This window comes from Pelophylax lessonae (assembly GCF_965119305.1).
Source record: "Pelophylax lessonae genome assembly, chromosome: 7".
Lineage (NCBI taxonomy): Eukaryota > Metazoa > Chordata > Amphibia > Anura > Ranidae > Pelophylax > Pelophylax lessonae.
This window is the reverse complement of record NC_138774.1, coordinates 291,907,723-291,931,605: the sequence shown is the minus strand read 5'-3', so window position 1 is coordinate 291,931,605 and position 23,883 is coordinate 291,907,723. Positions and strand designations below refer to the sequence as shown.

At 42.2% G+C, this 23,883-nt stretch overlaps 1 protein-coding gene across 4 annotated transcripts in view; it reads right to left on the bottom strand.

Moving 5' to 3' along the window:
• Window positions 1-23,883, bottom strand: part of ARL13A (ARF like GTPase 13A) — a 63,604-nt gene that overhangs the window by 38,239 nt on the left and 1,482 nt on the right. For 2 of the 4 annotated variants that reach the window (XM_082263350.1, XM_082263353.1), the window contains exon 1: window positions 4,041-4,284. The exons of 1 other annotated variant lie outside the window; for it this stretch is intronic. In XM_082263350.1, the coding sequence (XP_082119476.1) occupies window positions 4,041-4,078 (38 nt within the window). In that variant the 5' untranslated portion in view covers window positions 4,079-4,284. Of the gene's footprint in view, window positions 1-2,286; window positions 2,390-4,040; window positions 4,285-23,883 lie in introns of those variants that run through there. One more of the 4 variants, XM_082263351.1, reaches the window with a different exon arrangement.

Below are 23,883 nucleotides of genomic sequence, written 5' to 3'. Positions count from 1 at the left end.
TTCATATTATTTTTTTGCATTATTATTATTTTTATTATGCATTATTTTTTTCACATTTTTTCGCATTATTATAGTATTGTATTCTAGTATATTGCATTATTGTTTGCATTATTTTTTTTGCATTATTTCACATTACTAATATTTGCATTAGTATTTTTATTATCATTATAGGGTTGCATTATAGTATATTGCATTATTATTATTATTATATTATTTTTATTATAGTATTGCATTATAGTATATTGCATTATTTCGCAATATATTTTCACATCATTTCTATCTATCATCATAAATATTTTGCATTTTTTTGCGTTATTTTGCAATTCTTATTTTATCGCATTTTTTTACATTCATATTATTATTATTATAATATTGCATTATAGTATATTGCAACATTTCATATTATTTTTTTGCATTATTATTATTTTTATTATGCATTATTTTTTTTTGCGTTATTTCTGATTATTTTAGTATTGCATTATAGTATATTGCATCATTTATCATTATTTTTCTCATCATTCTTTTTCATATTATTAATATTTAGCATTTTTTTGCATTATTTTGCATTATTATTATTATTTTGCATTTTTTTTCGCTTTATTATTATAATAGTATTGCATTATTTCGCAATATATTTCACATCATTTTTTCGCATTATTTTGTATAAATATTTAGCATTTTTTTGCATTATTTTGCAATTCTTACTTTTTTGCATCATTTTTTTTCGCAATTTCTTACATTCATATTATCATTATTATTATTATTATTATTATAGTATTGCGTTATAGTATATTGCAACATTTCATATTATCTTTTTGCATTATAAGTATTTCACATAATTTTTTTCGCATTATTATTATTAATATTATTATGCATTATTTTTTTCGCATTATTTCGGATTATTTTAGTATTGCATTATAGTATATTGCATTATTTTCTCATTATTTTTTCACATTATTTTGCTTTAGTATTTTTATTGTTATTGGTATTAATATTAATAATGATAATATTATAGTATTGCATTACAATATATTGCATTATTTTGCATTTTTATTTTTTGCATTAATATTATTTTGCATTATTATTAATATTGCTGTTGTTTTTTTTATTATTATTCAGTTTATTAATTTTCTTATTATTACTATTATTATCGATATCATTATTATTATTTTTATTATTATTAATATTATTTATTTATTTTTAAATTAATATTCTTATCAACATTTTCATTATTTGTAATATTATGCATAATATTATTATTATTATCATTTTTTTTGTATTTTATTTTTATGATTCATAATATTATTATTATTATTCTCTATCAAATTTTAGTAAAAGCTTATGACTGATGCACCCAAATAATTTGATTTTACAATGCGACTGACACCGTGATTATTATTCCAGGTAAATTATATGGCGGCGACAATTTACAGAACTTTACATATTGTACATTCCTGCTCCTAGGAGCTTACAATCTAAGGTCTCCATCTCACATACATATCCTGGGTATAATTTAGGCAGGAAACAAATAATCTCTTTGGATCCCTGTAGCCGGCAGAATCACGCCAAAAGGCATGACACACGTTTGGGTGCAAATCTGCTGAATGGCACCTCCCAAATGCAGTGCGACCCTGCAGCGATTGCCGCTCGTTATAATTACCCGGCAGTCGCAGCAAAACGCGTTTTGAAAAATCGCGCCAAGCTCGCCACCTCAAAAGGAGCAGGAGCATCTTTTGGGCGACAAGCACACATCAGGCAGCCCATTGAACCCCATTGAAGTGAACTGGCTGCCTTATGCGTGACGCGCCGTAACGCGTGTAAATCAGGCTTTCAGAATCGCAACCAGGAACGCTTGTTTCCCGCAATGCTATCTCAGAAAAGGGGCACTTATGGGGTTGCATGGGTGAGTTTGAGGCTTGGGTTACCCCCTACAAGGGTGATCAAGTGCGGGCACGTAATCACTATAACAATTAATGGCACCACCGCACGTCTGCCAAAGAGTAACGCGTTTCTGTGCGATTTTCCTGACACGCATAGATGTGAACCTAGCTGGACAGGCATTGCCGTCTCTCAACATGAAAAATTTGTGGCATAGGCAATACGGCTATGGCATGTCACTAGCCACCTCCGGCTGTATAGTAGAGTTTAGATGAGGGGCCAGGGGGCAGTAAAACCGCAGCTCAACCTCGTGACTTTACTGCCCCCCTAGAGAGGCCTTATGCATCAGCTGCAGAATTCCATTATAACACAATATTATACACAGCGCAGATACGGTAACTTGCATACATTTGGTAGTTATGAGGGAGATGTTCACACAAGAGTTGCTCCTTGCACTTCTTTAACCGTCATTTGAAGAATCCACTCCCCAGTTTCGGGAGGAAGTCGTGTCCTGTATAAAAGGATATTCCCATATTCATTCTTCTACAATCAAACAATTAAACCCCCCAAACCATCAGAAGGACACGTCAACGAGATCAAAAGATGAATGGACAGTTATGACATCGATGGATTGACGGTTATGACATCAGTGGATGGATGGATGGGTATGACCTCAATGGTTGGGTGGATGGATGGGTATGACATCAATGGTTGGGTGGATGGATGGGTATGACATCAATGGTTGGGTGGATGGATGGGTATGACATCAATGGTTGGGTGGATGGATGGGTATGACATCAATGGTTGGGTGGATGGATGGGTATGACCTCAATGGTTGGGTGGATGGATGGGTATGACATCAATGGTTTGATAGCTGGAGGGTTATGACCTATATCAGGGATCCTCAAACTACGGCCCTCCAGCTGTTGCGGAACTACACATCCCATGAGGCATTGTAAAACTCTGACATTCACAGACATGACTAGGCATGATGGGATTTGTAGTTCCTAAACAACTGGAGGGCCATAGTTTAAAGACCCCTGACCTAGATGGTTGGATGGATGGACAGGTATGACATTGAAGGCTGGATGGACGGTTATGACGTCGATAGATGGATGGTTATGACATCAATGGTTGTTTGGCTGGATGGACAGTTATGACATCGATGGTTGGATGGATGGACGGGTATGACATTGAAGGCTGGATGGATGGACAGTTATGACATTGATGGTTGGTTGGCTGGATGGATGGTTATGACATCAATGATTGGATGGATGGATGGACGGTTATGACATTGATGGTTGGATGGCTTGACGGTTATGATGGATGGATGGATGGATGGTTATGACATCGATGGATAGACGGGTATAACATTGATGGATGGATGTTATGACATTGATGGTTGGGTGAATCGATTCCTATGACATCAATGATTGGATGGATGGACCATTATGACATCATTGGTTAGATGGATGGATGGTTATCACATCGATGGTTGGATGGATGAACGGTTATGCCATTGATGGTTGGATTTATGGATGGTTATGACATCAATGGTTGGATGGAGGTTTATCACTTTGATGTTTGGACGGTTATGACATCAGTGGTTGGATGGAGGGTTAGGACGTTGATGGTTAGATGGATGGATGGTCATGACATCGATGTTTGTTTGGATGGATGGACAGTTATGACATCAATGGTTGGCTGGATGGGTATGACATCAATGGTTTGATAGCTGGACGGTTATCACCTCGATGGTTGGTTAGATGGATGGACGGTTATGACATTGATGGTTGGATGGATGGACCGGTATGACATCAATGGTTGGATGGAGGGTATGACATCGATGGATGGATATGGCATCAATAGTTGGATGGATGGACGGTTGTGACATTGATGGTTGGATGGAGGGTGTGACATTGATGGTTGGATGGAGGGTATGACATCGATGGTTGGATGGAGGGTATGACATCGATGGTTGGATGGAGGGTATGACATCGATGGTTGGATGGAGGGTATGACATCGATGGTTGGATGGAGGGTATGACATCAATGGTTGGATGGGTATGACATCGATAGTTGGATGGATGGACAGTTATGACATTGACCGTTGGATGGACGGTTATAACGTAACTCAAGAAAAGATCTACAATGTAACTTACTTGAATTGTGTTGCTGCCGTCCACTCGGCTCCCTCCATGGCGTCTCCCTGTAATCCGGAATCCTGATTCCTTTAGTTTACAGATAATCTGGCAGAAGGAGATAAGAGGATCATGGGCGCTCCAAGGTCTGAAGAAGGGGGGAGGTAATGTGTTGGTTTACCTGGCTGCCAATGGGTGACCTAATTAGTCTCCTAAACAACATCTGCTCAGCTCCGTTCTAGAGAGCAACGGAACTCCACACAAGGAGGAGCCGCCCCACACCGGGAGAATTTCCTGCACACATTTTCATCTTCCGAAAGTTGGATTTTCTAATAGTTGGTGGCGGGGGGAGTTCCTAAAACGAAATTATTAAATATTGTAATTAGAGATGTGCATAACGGAAAAAAAATTCCTTTCAGATTCCTTCATTAAGTTAATTTTTTCGTTTCGTCATATTTGTTATGTTAGAATGATTCATTTTCAGAATTTGTTTTGTATATTCAGATTTATTTTATATATTTAGTTATTTTAAATTTTCTATTCAAAATATGAATTTTTGAATTTATAATTTTTTAATAATAATCATTTTAATTTAAAATGTTTAAATTTAATAATATAATTCATTTTTCATGTAATTTAAATTTAATTTAATAATTCAAAATTTGAGTTTATATGAAATTTGAATTTTATAAGACCTCTTCTTTTTTTTTAAATTCCTTTATTTTCTACTCAGTTCTGTTCTATTCTTTTATTTTCTATTCTATTCTATTTTTTTTTCTATTCTGTTTTATTCTATTTTATTCTATTCTTTTCAGCAGCCTAAGGTGGAATCATCCTCTTATTTCACTTTTATACCTTCCTGCATTTCTTCCAATATGTTTCCATTTCAAATTCAATTTCAAATTAGAATTCAAATAATTAATTTTGTTATAATTTCAGATTCGTTTAAATTTGTTACTATTGTGATTCAGAAATTCGAATACAACCGAATCTCAGAATGCCGGACGTTTTTTGATTTGTAACGAAACGCGTCGCACATGTCTACATGTCGTGAAACCTGTTTAACCACATTAAGACCACCCGCCGCACATTTACTGTGGCAGGCTGCCTCTGCTGGGCGAACCAACATAGCCCTACGTCGGACGCGCGCACGCATGGTGCTGGGGAGCGAGTGCGCGCCGCCACTGCCCTCCCACCCCCACTAGACAGCGGGGATGCCAATGCATGGGGCTGGCAGCCGCAAATTGCTCCCCGCTAAGAGAGAAGGATGGTCATCTTTTGTAAACACAGCTGACCGTTCTTCTCTCTTGAATGATCACAGTGCTCCTGTGATCCTTCTATATAGGATCACATGTCTCTATGGTCATTTCACAAGCCCCGCCCCCATATAGTTAGTTAACACCCCCTAGGCTCACACTTAACCCTTTGATCACCCCTAGGTTAACCCCTTCCCTGCCAGTGTCATTGTGTCATTCCTAACACAGTGTTATGTGCTACTTAGAAACACAGGTCTCTGTGTTTTTTTTACAAGCCCATCCCCCCATACAGTTAGAAAATACCCCCTAGGCTCATACTTAACCTTTTGATTGCCCTTGTGTTAACTTCTTCCCTGTCAGTGTTATTATTACAGTAACAGTGCATATTTTTAGCACTGATTACTGTAGTAATATCACCGGTCCCCCCAAAACTGTCAAAAATGTCAGTTAGGGGTCCGATCTGTCCGCCGCAGTCCTGCAATAAAATCGCTGATTACCGCCATTACTAGTAAAAAAACATAAATAAATAAAAATGCCATAAATCTTTCCTCTAGTTTGAAGGTGCGATAACTTTTGCACAAACCAATCAAAATACGCTTTTTATTATTTTTTTATTTTTTTTTTACCAAAAATATGTAGCAGAATATAAATTTGCCTAAAATGATGAATACATTTGATTTAGAATTTTTTTTTTTATAGCAGAATGTGAGAAATATTGTTTTTTTTTTTTTTTTCAGAATTGTCGCTTTTTTTTTTTTTTTTTTTTTTATAGCACAAAAAATAAGGTTGAAAAATAAAATTTTTACTTTTTTAAATTTTTTTATTGGGAATGTTTTATATAGCAGAAAGTGAAAAAAATAAATAAAATATATATAAAAGAATATATATATTTTTTTCACAATTGTCGCTCTTTTTTTGTTTATAGCACAAAAAAATAAAAAATTATGAAAAAAAATTACATTTTTACCTTTTTTTTTTTTTATTGGGAATGTTATGTAGCAGAAAGTGAAAAAAAAAATATATATATATATATATATATAAGAATATATATATTTTTTTCAGAATTGTCGCTCTTTTTTTGTTTATAGCACAAAAAATAAAAAATTATGAAAAAAAAATTACATTTTTACCTTTTTTTTTTTTTTGGGAATATTATATAGCAGAAAGTGGAGAAAAAAATTATATATATATATATATATATATAAATATATAATTTTTTTTTTTTTTTCAGAATTGTTGTGTTTTTTTTTGTTTATTGCACAATAAATAAAAAATGATAAAAGAAAATTACATTTTTCCTTTTTTTTTTATTGGGAATGTTATATAGCAGAAAGTGGAAAAAAATTATATATATATATATATATATATATATATATATATATATATATATATATATATATATATATAAATATATAATTTTTTTTTTTTCAGAATTGTTGTGGTTTTTTTTTTTGTTTATTGCACAATAAATAAAAAATGATAAAAGAAAATTACATTTTTCCCTTTTTTTTTTTATTGGGAATGTTATATAGCAGAAAGTGGAAAAAAAATTATATATATATATAAATATATATATTATTTTTTTTTTCAGAATTGTTGTGTTTTTTTTTTTTTTTGTTTATTGCACAATAAATAAAAAATGATAAAAGAAAATTACATTTTTCCCTTTTTTTTTTTATTGGGAATGTTATATAGCAGAAAGTGGGGGAAAAAAAAAAAAAAATATATATATATATATATATATATATATATATATATATATACAGTGGGTACGGAAAGTATTCAGACCCCCTTAAATTTTTCACTCTTTGTTATATTGCAGCCATTTGCTAAAATCATTTAGGTTCATTCTTCTTCCTCATGAATGTACACATAGCACCCCATACTGACAGAAAAACACAGAATTGTTGACATTGTTGCAGATTTATTAAAAAAGAAAAACTGAAATATCACATGGTTCTAAGTATTCAGACCCTTTGCTCAGTATTTAGTAGAAGCCCCCTTTTGATTTAATACAGCCAGGAGTCTTTTTGGGAAAGATGCAACAAGTCTTTCACACCTGGATTTGGGGATCCTCTGTCATTCCTCCTTGCAGATCCTCTCCAGTTCTGTCAGGTTGGATGGTAAACGTTGGTGGACAGCCATTTTTAGGTCTCTCCAGAGATGCTCAATTGGGTTTAAGTCAGGGCTCTGGCTGGGCCATTCAAGAACAGTCACGGAGTTGTTGTGAAGCCACTCCTTCGTTATTTTAGCTGTGTGCTTAGGGTCATTGTCTTGTTGGAAGGTAAACCTTTGGCCCAGTCTGAGGTCCAGAGCACTCTGGAGAAGGTTTTTGTCCAGGATATCCCTGTACTTGGCCGCATTCATCTTTCCCTCGATTGCAACCAGTCGTCCTGTCCCTGCAGCTGAAAAACACCCCCACAGCATGATGCTGCCACCACCATGCTTCACTGTTGGGACTGTATTGGACAGGTGATGAGCAATGCCTGTTTTTCTCCACACATACCGCTTAGAATTAAGGCCAAAAAGTTCTATTTTGGTCTCATCAGACCAGAGAATCTTATTTCTCACCATCTTGCAGTACTTCAGGTGTTTTTTTAGCAAACTCCATGCGGGCTTTCATGTATCTTACACTGAGGAGAGTCTTCCGTCGGGCCACTCTGCCATAAAGCCCCGACTGGTGGAGGGCTGCAGTGATGGTTTGACTTTCTACAACTTTCTCCCATCTCCTGACTGCATCTCTGGAGCTCAGCCACAGTGATCTTTGGGTTCTTCTTTACCTCTCTCACCAAGGCTCTTCTCCCCCGATAGCTCAGTTTGGCCGGACGGCCAGCTCTAGGAAGGGTTCTGGTCGTCCCAAACGTCTTCCATTTGAGGATTATGGAGGCCACTGTGCTCTTAGGAACCTTAAGTGCAGCAGAAATCTTTTTGTAACCTTGGCCAGATCTGTGCCTTGCCACAATTCTGTCTCTGAGCTCTTCAGACAGTTCCTTTGACCTCATGATTCTCATTTGCTCTGACATGCATTGTGATCTGGAAGGTCTTATATAGACAGGTGTGTGGCTTTCCTAATTAAGTCCAATCAGTATAATCAAACACAGCTGGACTCAAATTAAGGTGTAGAACCATCTCAAGGATGATCAGAAGAAATGGAAAGCACCTGAGTTAAATATATGAGTGTCACAGCAAAGGGTCTGAATACTTAGGACCATGTGATATTTCAGTTTTTCTTTTTTAATAAATCTGCAACAATGTCAACAATTCTGTGTTTTTCTGTCAGTATGGGGTGCTATGTGTACATTCATGAGGAAGAAGAATGAACTTAAATGATTTTAGCAAATGGCTGCAATATAACAAAGAGTGAAAAATTTAAGGGGGTCTGAATACTTTCCGTACCCACTGTATATATATATATATATATATATATAAAATACATTTTTCTTTTTTTCAGAATTGTCACTTTTTTTTTTTTTTGTTTATAGTGCAAAAAAAACAAAATTGCAGAAGTGATAAAATACCACCAAAAGAAAGCTCTATTTGGGGGAAAAAAAGGACATAAATTTTATTTGGGTACAGCGTTGCACAACTGCGCAATTTTCAGTTAAATTAACGCTCGCACGACCGCGCACTTTTCCGTTAGAGTAACGCAGTGCCGAATCGCAAAAAATGGCCTGGTCATTAAGGGGGGCAAATCCTTCTGGTCTACAAATGGTTAAGGGGGAAAATCTTGCGGTCCAGAAGCGGTTAAACATTCACAAAGCCTGCAGAGCCTCCCTGTTTATCCAGTGTAGTCACTCTCCTCGCCATTCTGCTGCCTTGGCTTGGAATATTTCCCAGGCGCGGTGACCTGGCCTCTGATTCGCCGTTCACGTCGTGTCCTAATATAGTCAGCCGGCAGCTGCACACCAATCCTATTATAGAAGTCTCTTTTGTCTGCAGGATCTCAGAACACAACAACCGGCACAGAAGGAGCTCCCAGTTTGCTAGAAGGAATTTTATTTTCATAGCTATGAAGAAATATCGCACTCCGGTAAAAGAGACCCTTAAAGTAGATGTCAACAAAATCACTAAAATCTAAAAAAAATACTTTATTATTTAAAAAAACAACAACTTTATTACGGTAATGTCTCTTTAAAATTAATTTTTAATATCTTGATACCACTTGAGAACCCGGCTTTTTCTGGAGCTTTTTATTTATAAGTGTAAATCCATGTTTTGCTAGAAAATTACTTAGAACCCCCAAAAATTATACTTTTTTTTTTTTTTTTTTAGCAGAGACCCTAGAGAATAAAATGGCAATTTGTTGCAATTTTTATGTCACGCGGTATTTGCAAACGCATTTTTTTTTTAAATTAAAAAATACACTATAACCTGTTATGGACTGCCCTACGCAGATATACCGTGTCATATCGGCAGGTCCGGCAGACACAATGTCCGCTGGGACCCGTCGATTGTTCTCAGGAGAGGCAGAATGCCTAGCTCCAAACTATCTCTGATTTCGAGGGGCTGTCCCTGATTTTGAGGGACTGTCCCTGATTTCTAGGGGATGGGCTGTTCCTGATTTCTAGGGGCTGCCCCTGATTTCGAGGGGCTCTCCCTGATTTCTAGAGACTCTCCCTGATTTCTAGGGGCTCTCCCTGATTTCTAGAGACTCTCCCTGATTTCTAGGGGCTGTCCCTGATTTCTAGGGGCTGTCCCTGATTTTATGGGACTGTCCCTGATTTCTAGGGGCTGTCCCTGATTTCTAGGGGGCTGTCCCTGATTTCTAGGGGGCTCTCCCTGATTTCTAGGGGCTGTCCCTGATTTCTAGGGGCTGCCCTTGATTTCTAGGGACTGCCCTGATTTCTAGGGGCTGCCCTTGATTTCTAGGGACTGCCCTGATTTCTAGGGGCTGCCCCCGATTTCTAGGGACTCTCTCTGATTTCTAAGAACTGTCTCTGATTTCTAGGTACTTCCCCCAATTTCGAGGGGCTGTCCCCATTTCTAGGGGCTGCCCCCAATTTTCTAGGGGCCACCCTTGATTTCTAGGGAACGCCCTTGATTTCTAGGAACCATCCCCGATTTCTAGGGGCTGTCCCTGATTTCGAGGGGTTGCCCCTGATTTCTAGGGGCTCTCCCTGATTTCTAAGAACTGTCCCTGATTTCTATGGGCTGTCCCTGATTTCTAGGGGCTGTCCCTGATTTCTAGGGGCTGTCCCTGATTTCTAATGTAGTAACCTCCTAGGTAGGTACTAGTGAGAGAGTATAGTTTGGAGCTCTGTCTGCTTACCAGAGGGGCTGCAGGTAAATCTATATTGTTCTCTGCCTACCAGAGAGCAGGATCTGTTAGTGAGGTCTGCTCATTGTGCTCAGTATGAGATGGGTGCACCTCTGATGTGATGGGTGGACCTCTGAAGTGATGGGTGGACCTCTGAAGTGATGGGTGGACCTCTGAAGTGATGGGAGGACCTCTGATGTGATGGGAGGACCTCCGATGTGATGGGTGGACCTCTGAAGTGATGGGTGGACCTCCGATGTGGTGGGGGGACCTCTGAAGTGATGGGTGGACCTCTGAAGTGATGGGTGGACCTCTGAAGTGATGGGGGACCTCTGAAGAGATGGGTGGACCTCTGAAGTGATGGGAGGACCTCTGAAGTGATGGGTGGACCTCTGAAGTGATGGGTGGACCTCTGAAGTGATGGGAGGACCTCCGATGTGGTGGGGGGACCTCTGAAGTGATGGGTGGACCTCTGAAGTGATGGGAGGACCTCTGAAGTGATGGGTGGACCTCTGAAGTGATGGGAGGACCTCCGATGTGGTGGGGGGACCTCTGAAGTGATGGGTGGACCTCTGAAGTGATGGGGGACCTCTGAAGTGATGAATGGACCTCTGAAGTGATGGGAGGACCTCTGAAGTGATGGGAGGACCTCTGAAGTGATGGGAGGACCTCTGATGTGATGGGTGCACCTCTGATGTGATGGGTGCACCTCTGATGTGATGGGTGGACCTCTGATGTGATGGGTGGACCTCTGATGTGATGGGTGGACCTCTGATGTGATGGATGGATCTCTGATGTGAAGGAGGACCTCCGATGTGATGGGTGGACCTCCGATGTGATGGGTGGACCTCTGAAGTGATGGGTGGACCTCTGATGTGATGAGTAGACCTCTGATGTGATGGGTGGATCTATGATGTGATGAGTAGAGCTCTGATGTGATGGGTGGACTTCTGATGTGATGGGTGGACCTCCGATGTGACGGGTAGACCTCTAATATGAAGGGGGTGTGTTGTGTTGCGTGCATCATGCCAGGCTCAGGTTTCCCATTAATAAGTAACATTTTAATTTTTTACATTTTAGACCGGGGGTGCCTCCAAATTTTGCATACATTTTAATGAGTGCCACCACTGTAAAAGAGGTAGAGAAACGTAGGTCTACACAATGATCCAAGCTGGTACGTACAATGTCCAAAACGTACTTCTGTAGTTCCTTCATCCAGATAATAGAGATCATTGCCATCGGTGCCCAACACGTGCCAGACAAAGTTTTTTTTTTTAACTTTTTAATAATTACTTTAAGCCAAAACCAATTTTTTTTTTTCAAAATGATATGCCTGAGGGCCCACTCAGTCTTAACTGAGACGTCAGAGAGCTAGGACCTGTTGGACAAGGAAGGGAAGATGATTCGGGCGACCAGTCGCCTGGGGAGGAGGAGGAAACCTGCAGTAACAAAGAATAAGGTAAGTAAATCTTCTTATACATCATCCTCTAGAAAAGACAAGCAGGTAACCCTGGGGGAACCAATATGAGGACTTGCACCCAACAAAGTGCAGGTGCATTGCCAACTTCCCATGGATTATGGTAGTGCACATTAATGCACATGTTTGGCACATGTTGCCACACCCCGTATATTTGAATAGGCCCTTAACCGCTTGCCGACCGCCGCACGACTATTTACGTCGGCAGTCAGCCCTTTACAGGCAAAGCGACGTAGGGCTACATCACTAGCCTGTGAGGGTCTAGGGAGCGGGCGCGCTCCCACGCGGTCACGGACCCCCCCCCCCGCGCATGTGCCCGGCGGACCCGATGTCCGCCGGTCACTCGCGATTGTCCGTTAGAGCAGGAGAAAGGCAGGCGGCTAATGTAAACAAGCCACCTGTCATTCTCCCCTGTGTAAGAATAGTGATCATACGGTTCTACTATGTAGGACCGTTGATCACTGTTCCTACACCTCAAGCCACAGCCAATCACCGTTAGAATCACACCCCTAGGGACACACATAACCCCTCCCTCTCAAAAAAAGTTAACCCCCTTCACTGCCAGTGTCATTTTACAGTAACAGTGCATATGTATAACACTGATTACTGTAGAAATGTCACTGGTGACCCCAAAAGTGTCAAAAATGTCAGTCAAGGGTCCGATCTGTCCGCCGCAATGTCGCAGTCCTGCAAAAAAAATCGCAAATCGCCGCCATTACGCGTTAAAAAAAAAAAAAACAACAAAAATGACAAAAATCTTTCCCTTAATTAGTAAACGCAATAACTTTTGCGCAAACCAATCAAAATACACTTTTTGCAATTTTTTTTTACCAAACATATGTAGCATAAAACAAATTGGCCTAAAATGTTAAAAAATTTAGATTTTTACATTTTTTTTTTTTGTGAATTTCATATAAAAAAATGTGGAAAATATTGTTATTTTTGCAAAATTGACGCTCTTTTTTTTGTTTATAGCGCAAAAAGTAAAAATCGCACAGGTGATGAAATACCACCAAAAGAAAGTTCTGTTTGTGGGAAAAAAAGGACATCAAATTTGTTTAGGTACAGCGTCGCACGACCGCGCAATTGTCCGTTAAATTCACGCAGTGCCGAATCGCAAAATAGGCCATGGTCAGGAAAGGGGTAAAATCTTCCGGGGCTTAAGTGGTTAAAGTCATGATTGATCAATGTGTAGGGCAGGGGTCTTCAAACTATGGCCCTCCAGTTGTTCAGGAACTACAATTCCCATCATGCCTGGTCATGTCTGTGAATTTCAGAGTTTTACAATGCCTCATGGGATGTGTAGTTCCGCAACAACCGGAGGGCCGTAGTTTGGAGACCCCTGGTGTAGGGCAACAACCGGAGGGCCGTAGTTTGGAGACCCCTGGTGTAGGGCAACAACCGGAGGGTCGTAGTTTGGAGACCCTTGGTGTAGGGCAACAACCGGAGGGCCGTAGTTTGGAGACCCCTGGTGTAGGGCAACAACCGGAGGGCCGTAGTTTGGAGACCCCTGGTGTAGGGCAACAACCGGAGGGCCGTAGTTTGGAGACCCCTGGTGTAGGGCATATGAGGACAGACAACTCCCTTCCCCTAAACCGTACTTCACCATAACATACACCCAATGACGGTATTTACCAACGTGAGCAATAATAATCAGACGTTTCCTCCGTCGCCTACTTTATCTCGATCGGCGGCAGCGGTGACTCATATCCAGACTGTATCTGCATCTGATCAACAACGCGCGTCAATGATTCATTTGTAGGTTTGCATAGTCAGTTTAACAATCCAATATGGTCAACCTTATCGCACAGGACAAGTTTTATGGTTTTATTACCATTGTTAAAAAGAAATTAAGATGTAGCTGAGACAAAACTACCCGCATGGAAGAGAAATATATTTGCATTATAATTAGAAAAACAATTATATATGTGACACATATATATATATATATATATATATATATATATATATATTTTTTTTATTTGTTTTTCTAAATATTTTGGAAACGTATTTCTCTTCCATGTGGGAATGCAGGACTGGGAAGCTGCAATTATGTATATTATGTTTTTCGGAGGGGGGTTTACAGTGCATCCGGAAAGTATTCTTTTTCCACCATTTATGTTACAGCCTTATTTCAAAATTGATTAAATTAATTATTTTTCTCAAAATTCTACAAACAATCCCCCATAATGACAACGTGAAAGAAGTTTGTTTGAAATCTTTGCAAATTTATTAAAAAATAGAAAAAAAAAATCCCATGTTCATAAGTATTCACACCCTTTGCTCAATACTTTGGTGAAGCACCTTTGGCACCAATTACAGCCTCCAGTCTTTCTGAGTATGATGCTACAAGCTTGGCACTCCTATTTTTGGACAGTTTCTCCCATTCTTCTTTGTAGGACCTCTCCAGCTCCATCAGGTTGGATGGGGGAGGGTCGGTGCACAGCCATTTTCAGATCTCTGCAGAGATGTTCTATTGAGTTCAAGTCTGGGCTCTGGCTGGGCCACTCAGAGTTGTCCCATAGCCACTACTTTGTTATCTTGGCTGTGTGCTTAGGGTCCTTTGTCCTGTTGGAAGATGAACCTTCGCTTCAGTCTGAGGTCCAGAGCGATATAAAGATAAGAAATGGCTGCACATCACTGGAGTTCCAAATGCCTTTATTGTGATTTCCAAGGTGGCACAACAAAACACCAAGCAGTTCAGGTAGACGCGTTTCACACAGTGCAACTATGCTTAATCATTACCAGGTCCAGAGCGCTCTGGAACAGGTTTTCATCAAGGATGTCTCTGTACATTGCTGCATTCATCTTTCCCTCCATCCTGACTAGTCTCCCAGTTCCTGCCGCTGAAAAACATCCCCACAGCATGATGCTGCCACCACCATGCTTCACTGTAGGGATGGTTTTGGCCAGGTGATGAGCGGTGCCTGGTTTCCTCCAGACATGAAGCTTGCCATTCATGCCAAAGAGTTCAATCTTTGTTTTATCAGACCAGAGAATTTTGTTTCTCATGGTCTGAGAGTCCTTCAGGTGCTTTTTGGTAAACTCCAGGCGGGCTGTCATGTGCCTTTTACTGAGGAGTGGCTTCCGTCTGACCACACCCATACAGGCCTGATTGGTGGAGTGCATCAGAGATGGTTGCTCTTCTGGAATGTTCTCCTCTCCACAGAGAAATGCTGGAGCTCTGTCAGAGTGACCATCGGGTTCTTGGTCACCTCCCTGACTAAAGCCCTTCTCCCTCGATCGCTCAGTTTGGCCGGGCAGCCCACTCTAGGAAGAGTCCTGGTGGTTCCAAACTTCTTCCATTTATGGATGATGGAGGTCACTGTGCTCATTGGGACCTTCAATGCTGCAGACATTTTTCTGTACCCTTCCCCAGATCTGTGCCTCCATACAATCCTGTCTCGGAGGTCTACAGACAATTCATCGTACTTCATGGCTTGGTTTGTGCTCTGACATGCACTGGTAACTGTGGGACCTTATATAGACAGGTGTGTGCCTTTCCAAATCATGTCCAATCAACTGAATTGACCACAGGTGGACTCCAATAAGGTGGAATAAGGTAAGAACTACTGGCTTTTCCTTATACCCTATACTTAAAAGCAAAACTTTTTTTCTTCATTTAGGGTAGAGTAAGATAGGGTTGTAGCCCATTTCAGTTTTTTTTCCATCCATGCCCCATTGGGGAGATTTCCCTTAACTTCCTGTCCCATAGCCAAAACAGGAAGTGAAAGGAAATCCCTTCCAAAGTGAGGAAACCTCTCTCTCCCCATTGGAACACTTACCTCTATTGTGAAAGTGTTGCGCTAAAAACCAAAGGAGATAAAAATTCTTCTTAAATCATTAAAAAATGTATGTAAAGTGCAAAAAACGCATATAAATATGAATAAAAGGTGAAATAAATTGTCCATTGACAATCTCAGAACCAGCGTTCTTTCGTAATATGTCTATCCCAATTCATTTATTTCTACTCTCAATGTTTACATCATTTATATAACTGGGGTTTTCCCATTACCTTGGATCCAATTAATATTATATGTTTTTCTAGTTTCACTGCTACTGGGGCTGCGCTGCATTTCCCGGACTGTCCATTTTGGGAACTGCAATGCGCCTCGTCCTCTCCCGTCTCCTTCCCCCCCTGCCTCGGCCTTGAGTCTGGGTGAGGGCGGGGGGCTCGGTCGTGGCCACAGCGCATCGGCGCCACGTTACTCCGCGCGGCACGTGACGTCACTACTGTTGTGAGATCAACACAAAGACCTGTGATCCTAAATAGGAGGATCAAAGGAGCTCTCTATTGATTCCTGAGAGAACAACGGTCTGCTGTGTTTACAACAGCAAACCGCTGTTCTCTCTTTGCCGGGTGCCTGGCGGCAATCGTGAATCTGCCCCATGGATCGGCTTCCCCGTTGGTAGGTGACCGCGCGAGCACGCCCCCAGAATCGCTCCCGCGAACCACCGTACATAGGCAGCGGCTGGTCGTCAAATGGTTAAAATCCAAATGTATTGTATTAAAATACCACATGCATGAATAGGTGAACAATGCGCATTGTAAAAAAATCCCAGCCGACAATCCGATCGTATTTCTGACTCCATTCCGGTGCATGATGACGTCACATAGAGGCTAATCCGGGCGCGTTTCGTCAGCAAAAGGCACCGTAAGCCTATTTACAAGTGTGCGGTCTTCAAAAGAAGGGACCAATCTAAAGAATGATTGAATTTAAAGATCTGAACATATTTTCTTTTCTGGAGAGGAAGCTTAATGAAAATCTGGTTTACAAGGCCTTCAGCCGCCTTCCCCGAAGTCACCATGAAACCTGCACTGATCTGCATCTGGTATCTCCTCCATGTTCCTGCTGCCCCGACTCATCCTGTACTGCTTGTATGTTGATAGACAATTCTAGGCTTCCATAGATGGCTCAAAAAGCACGTGAGCAACAATTTCTGAGCTGACCTACTAAGATCACTCCACCCAACTCCGAGAAAAGGTGCAGCAATGTGTTGACGGGCTTTCTTTTTCTCATCAGGCAGTTTCTGCATTCCAATACAATGATATGTAGTAATGAGCGCCTAGTACAAAATCTTTTAAAAAGGTTTATCAGTGAAAACTCCTTAGGCTACCCTAAAATGTTCCAAGTACAAATAGACTAGACCAGGGGTGTCGAACTCTATTTAATCGTGGGCCACATCAGCATTACGGTTGACCTCAATGAACCGGTTGAACTCCATGAGGCTGGATGTCCAGAGCAAGCTGCCCCACGGTCAGAAGCCAAGAGTCCCCCCCAATACTTTGTGCTGCTGCTGGGAAGACGCTGGTCTGGAGCTAGACAGCAGAAAGTGCAGGGTCTTGAGGATCGGAGGAGGGCAGGATTCTGCTGAATGCTGAGACCGGTGAGGCGGAGACAAGGTGGTGCTGCAACTGCACAGAGAGGTGCAGGAACTGTAGGAGAAGTTCTGTCCTCTTTTTTGCTGTTGACTGCTGAGACACGGGCCAGAAACGAGCCTCCCTCGTCTGGATCTGGTGGAGGGAGTTCTGTTGTTCCCTCTGCTTCCAACTGCTGAGACGAGGTGGGGGCAGAGATGAAAGGGGGGGGGGGGGTGCAGCTGCAGAAGAGGTGCTAGACCTTCCTTAACACACATCCAAGAGTTGGGCATTTGTTGAGCAATTTGTTCATCCTGTTTAGAGACAGCATGTCACAAGTTAGCCTATAGTTTTGTCTGTATATTCTTACCTCCTTGCTGCAGTGCTTCTGTCTTGCTTCCCTTCACATGTGGTGTTTGGGCTTCTATGGGCGTCGCCTGCTCCACTGTGGGTTATATCCTGTTCCTGTCAATTACTTCCTGGGTCACCTCCCTGTATGCTTCCCTATATATACACATGCTCAGTGCACTGTTCCTTGCTTGAGCAACATCGCTGTTCTCTGAGCTCCTACCCGTGTATCCCTTGGCTATTGTATCTGATCTCCTGTGTACCGACCCGGCTTTGTTTCTCCGTCTAGGTTCGTCTGCTGCCTGTCCTGACCTCGGCTTGTCTCTTGGATCTCCTTATAGTCTCCTGTTTACCCTGCACACGCCAGCGGTCTCCACATCCTCAGCTGGGCCTACCTGGGGGCCGTGACCTGGTTCCAGTCTGCTGCAAGTCCATCCCCACCATCAGGGGCCCTGGTGAAGAAGCAGGCTGGGGCTTAGACTCCGCGCCCTGGGGAATCCTGAGTTGGGGATCTATAAGGGCTCACTACCACAGACTCGTTGACACAGCAGCCTAGGATCTGTACCAGGTCCTACACACCATTGTGTCACCATACATTTAAAGAGGAAGTAAACCCTCCTCTGTAACTTGTACCTATAGGCAAGCCTATGATAAGGCTTACCTATAGGTAGTGTATCTCCTAAACATGCTCCTGGTAGGACAGGGTTCCTCAACCGGGGTTCCTCCTGAGGTTGCTAGGGGTTCCTTGTGCAATGGGCAATTTCTGCCTCTCAAATAAGTTCCTAATGACACCATTGTTCCTTTTAGCTATTTGTAAGGGGGTAATTCTTCCCAATGATGACAAGAGTAAGGAGCATTCTTCCCACTGACTGTCACACTAATGTGTTATGAGTTGTAGATTTTAAATTTTTAGCAGGGGTTCCCCCGAGACCAGAAATTAATTTCAAGGGTTCCTCTGTGTTGAAAAGGTTGAGAAAGGCTGGTGTAGGAGATATTTCCTTTGCATTCAGCCAGTGACCTCCCTGGCGCATGCGCTCTGAAGCAATGGCCGCCCGTGCCGTTCCTTCAGAGCCCTGTGCAGTAATTGGCAGCTCCCGTGCGCATGCGCGGGAGTGACGTCATCGCGGCTCAGGCCAATCAGATAGATGGAGGACGCGAACCCAGAAGGAAGACGGGTTAACATGTTAGCCGTGCCAGCGGTGAGCGGGTGGCGCTGCGGGGGCTTCTTTCCAAGGTAAGTATTTCATAATGAGCTAGTATGTGATACATACCAGCTCATTATGCCTTTGTCTTTTAGGTTTTATTTATTTTTTTTGGAGGTTTACATCCTCTTTAAGGAGAACATACTCCACTCCCCAATATTGTTTTTTCCTATCCGCCCTTGATTTTTTGTGACTACATACATTGGGGTAATGCTCAGATATCCAAGTCTTATAGGACAGAAGACGATCGGGCATCCTGCTATTAAGTGCGCACAAATAGAAATCGCCATAATTGTTTTTAAAACCATGGAAACCAAAATAAACCACGTTCCAGTTTTATGTTTACACAGCCATGAGCAAATATTTTTCCATCTGCGGTGCTGCAGTTTGCTTTTATATGTAGCTGTTATATAGTACAGGGTTTCTCAGCCAGGGTTCTATGGAACTCTAAGGTTTCTCCAGAGGTTACTAGGGGTTCCGTGAACAATTTCTGCCTCTCAAATAAGTTCCCACTGACACCAATGATCTTTTCAGTTATCTATAAGGAGCATTCTTCCCAATTTTTGTTTATTAAAAGTCTTGCAATCAATAAGCATATAATCAATATACGTAAATAAATATATATATGTTTACATGAAAAGGGAAAAAAAATACATAGCAAATTCTGCTCTCAAATAAAGACTGCCTTTACAGCAAAAACAAAACTCACATCATGAACATGTCATTACCAGGGAAAATAATCTTAGTAGGACTCACACCACCACACCAGACATCAATCAGGGATCAGGTTCAGCCTATTTCCCCATAACAGTTGGAAAAAGCAGCTGTACACCCTTGCATAGAGAGATTCCGGCAAGATACAGACAAAGCTGACATATAAAAAGATTGGGATCAGGTAAGTTTTAATCAAGTCAACCCTTTCCCTCAAGGAAAGTTTCCATTTCTTCCAGCTTGCCACCTTGGCATTGGCATTCAACAACCTGCTTTCCCAATTTCGATGACCATAGTCACCAGGACCAAATTTGATGCCTAACATTTTAATTTCCTGCTGGGGCTCTGGGAAGGCATCCGGAAGTTCGAAGCTTTCACCCTCCTCACCCATCCAGAAAACTCCACTCTTTTCATGATTGATTTTAGAGCCAGAAGCCTCAGTGTACTGCTCTATCACAGAGACCACCTCCTGCGCCTCCTCCATCCCAGAGATAATAACAGACACATCATCGGCATAGGCCACGACCTTCAAAGGTGGCACACCAGCAATGCCCAAAGGCAACCCGCACAACAATCGACCCTCTAACCTTCTAATGAAGGGGTCGATTGCGAATACATATAGCAGGGGGCTCAAAGGACACCCCTGGTGCACACCAGAGCCAACCTCAAAAGGCCCTCCAACCCAACCATTAACAAGTGGGAAGCTCTCAGCCCCTTTATATAAAGTTTTCAGCCAAGCTATAAACCTCCCCTGCAGGCTGTATCTACCAAGTAGCAAATACAGGTACTCATGATTGACTCGATCAAAAGCCTTCACCTGATCCAATGCCAGCAAGTACTTTCTCCATCCAGCAGCCCTGCATCGCTCCAAAGCCTCCCGGACAGTTAAAACTGCTGAAAAGGTACTTCTGCCTTGGACCGAGCAGTGCTGATGATTGGACGACAAGCGCCAAAAAAGAATCTTCGCCAAGATCTTTCTATCAACATTGAGAAGACTGATGGGGCGCCGGTTCCCAATTATTGAGGGGTGTTTACCTTTTGACAGAAGAATCACAGCGGATTGCCTCATGGAGGGAGGGAGAGAACCCTCTTCTAAACAGCTGTTATAAACCTCCGCTAAAAAGGGAGCCAGAATGGACTTAAAACACTTGTAAAATTCAGCTGTCAACCCATCTGGCCCAGGCGATTTTTGGCATCCAGCTTCTCTATAGCACGAACTACCTCATCCGCTGAAATTGGTTCTGTCAAATCCATCAAATGGCAAAGTACCATTTTCCAATCCTGGAGTAGAATCCAGAAAGCTTTCCATCCTGTCCCGACTAAGGTCCTTTCTTCCCAGAAGGTCTGCGTAATATGACCTGAAGATCTCCAGGATCCCTGATCTGGACTTCACCAGGGAACCCGTACTATCCCTCAGACCTATGACCGTCTTAACTGCTATGCCTTGCTTACAGTTCTGGTAAGGATCAGGCGAGTGATATTTCCCATAATCTCTCTCCAGAACCAAGGAGGCATGCCGGTCGTATTGACACTTCCTAAGAAGAAGCTTTATCTCAGAGATCTCCCCTGGATCTCCTCCATACGAGACAGGACAATCAAGCTTCCTCCGCAAATGCTGGTAGGCAATATACATACCAAGCTGCTTCTTCTTACTTATGGCCTTGAAAAGTCCAATCGCCCTTTGTTTCACAAGCTCCCACCACTCTGACTTACTGCTGCAAAAGTCCAGAATAGAAACCCTTCCCCTGGGTGGAGTGTCTGAGGCATTCAGAGTCACAGACAGCATACAGTGGTCAGAAAACTCCACCGCCCTCAACTCAGGAGCCGAGAAAGCAGAGTTCTCCTTTAAAAAAAAACTATCTATCCTACTCTGACTATTCCCTCTCTGAAACGTGAATCCCGTGCTGCCAGGGCAGTGCTCAATGTGCACATCTACCAGGCCTGCTTGCATTCTTCCCACTGACCACCAATGTAAGGAACATTCTTCCCACTGATCACCAATGTAAGGGACATTCTTCCCACTGACCACCAATGTAAGAGACATTCTTCCCACTGACCACCAATGTAAGGAACGTTCTTCCCACTGATCACCAATGTAAGGGACATTCTTCCCACTGACTACCAATGTAAGGAACATTCTTCCCACTGACCACCAATGTAAGGGACATTCTTCCCACTGACCACCAATGTAAGGGACATTCTTCCCAATTTTTGTTTATTAAAAGTCTTGCAATCAATAAGCATAAAAACAATATATATAAATAAATATATACATATTTACATGAAAAGGGAAAAAAATACATAGCAACTTCTGCTCTCAAATAAAGAATGGCTTTACAGCAAAAACAAAACTCACATCATGAAACACATCATTACCGGGAAAAATAATCTTAAAAGACTCACACCACCACACCAGACATCAAACCTGCGAGGTCAAGAAACAAAAACCACTCCCATTATGCATGCAGCCCTTCTTCAAAAATGAAGATATTAACTAACAAAAGCTAAGGGTGTGAAAGAAATAGCATAGGAAAAAAGCTTTTCACCCAGAGATGGACAGTTCCCCAAAAGCAGGTCTGATATTCCTCCACGCCCTTATCCAGACCGCTAGAGGCTCCCTGCCCTTCTCAAGACCCCGAATCTTCCCAACCTCACCCAGAATATCGTACACCACCACCTCGACAGGGAGAACTTTCTTCCGCAGGGTAATCTGGCACCGTGCATTCCACGTGAAGTAACGGACAACTATACTAACTAGAAAAAGTGTATCCAAATCAAAATCCCAGCGAGTCGGGAATGCCCCGTACACCCACTCCGCATAACTCATGTGATAGAGAAAGGGGATGCCTAGAGCCCTCCCCACCCTTTTATACACCTCTATGTTAAAGGGACACTGGAGCAAAAAGTGGTCCATAGACTCCACTTTACCAACACACTCCGCTCTAGGACAATCCCGATCATCCACAGGGCGATGCTTCAGGTTCCCTCTCACATAGAGCCTTCCATGGAAAGCGAGCCAGGCTTGATCCCTAAACTTCAAAGGGATTCTTCCTAAGTTAATTAAACGCAACCCCTCCCTCATTACGGGGCCTGGGCAATCCCTTAAGGTCAGCGACACACTGAAAGCAGAGCCCAAAATCCTCTTCTCCAGAAGCTTTCTGGGGAGGGACTTGATATCCCCCACTGTCACCTGCCACTGCCTAAGTATTTTCAGACACGGGGCAACATAAGCCGGAAGCTTGCCATGTCGGACTCTCAGACTTTTCACTGGCCCGCCATCTTCCCAGCACCGCAGAAAAGGCCTAAACCAAGATTGAAAAATACCCACCCATCCCGGCGGGGTCTCTGCTAACATATTACCAAGATTATACTTTAAAAAAAGCAGAGAAAAGAAAACTATAGGGTTGACCATTCCTAGACCACCCTCCCGCCTGGACAGGTAAGTTACATTGCGTTTGATCAGGTTCAGCCTATTTCCCCATAACAGTTGGAAAAAGCAGCTGTACACCCTTGCATAGAGAGATTCCGGCAAGATACAGACAAAGCTGACATATAAAAAGATTGGGATCAGGTAAGTTTTAATCAAGTCAACCCTTTCCCTCAAGGAAAGTTTCCATTTCTTCCAGCTTGCCACCTTGGCATTGGCATTCAACAACCTGCTTTCCCAATTTCGATGACCATAGTCACCAGGACCAAATTTGATGCCCAACACTTTAATTTCCTGCTGGGGCTCTGGGAAGGCATCCGGAAGTTCGAAGCTTTCACCCTCCTCGCCCATCCAGAAAACTTCACTCTTTTCATGATTGATCTTAGAGCCAGAAGCCTCAGTGTACTGCTCTATCACAGAGACCACCTCCTGCGCCTCCTCCATCCCAGAGATAATAACAGACACATCATCGGCATAGGCCACGACCTTCAAAGGCGGCACACCAGCAATGCCCAAAGGCACCCCACACAACGATCCACTCTCTAACCTTCTTATGAAGGGGTCGATTGCGAATACATATAGCAGGGGGCTCAAAGGACACCCCTGGCGCACACCAGAGCCAACCTCAAAAGGCCGTCCAACCCAACCATTAACAAGTGGGAAGCTCTCAGCCCCTTTATATAATGTTTTCAGCCAATCAATAAACCTCCCCTGCAGGCCGTATCTACCAAGTAGCAAATACAGGTACTCATGATTGACTCGATCAAAAGCCTTCGCCTGATCCAATGCCAGCAAGTACTTTCTCCATCCAGCAGCCCTGCATCGCT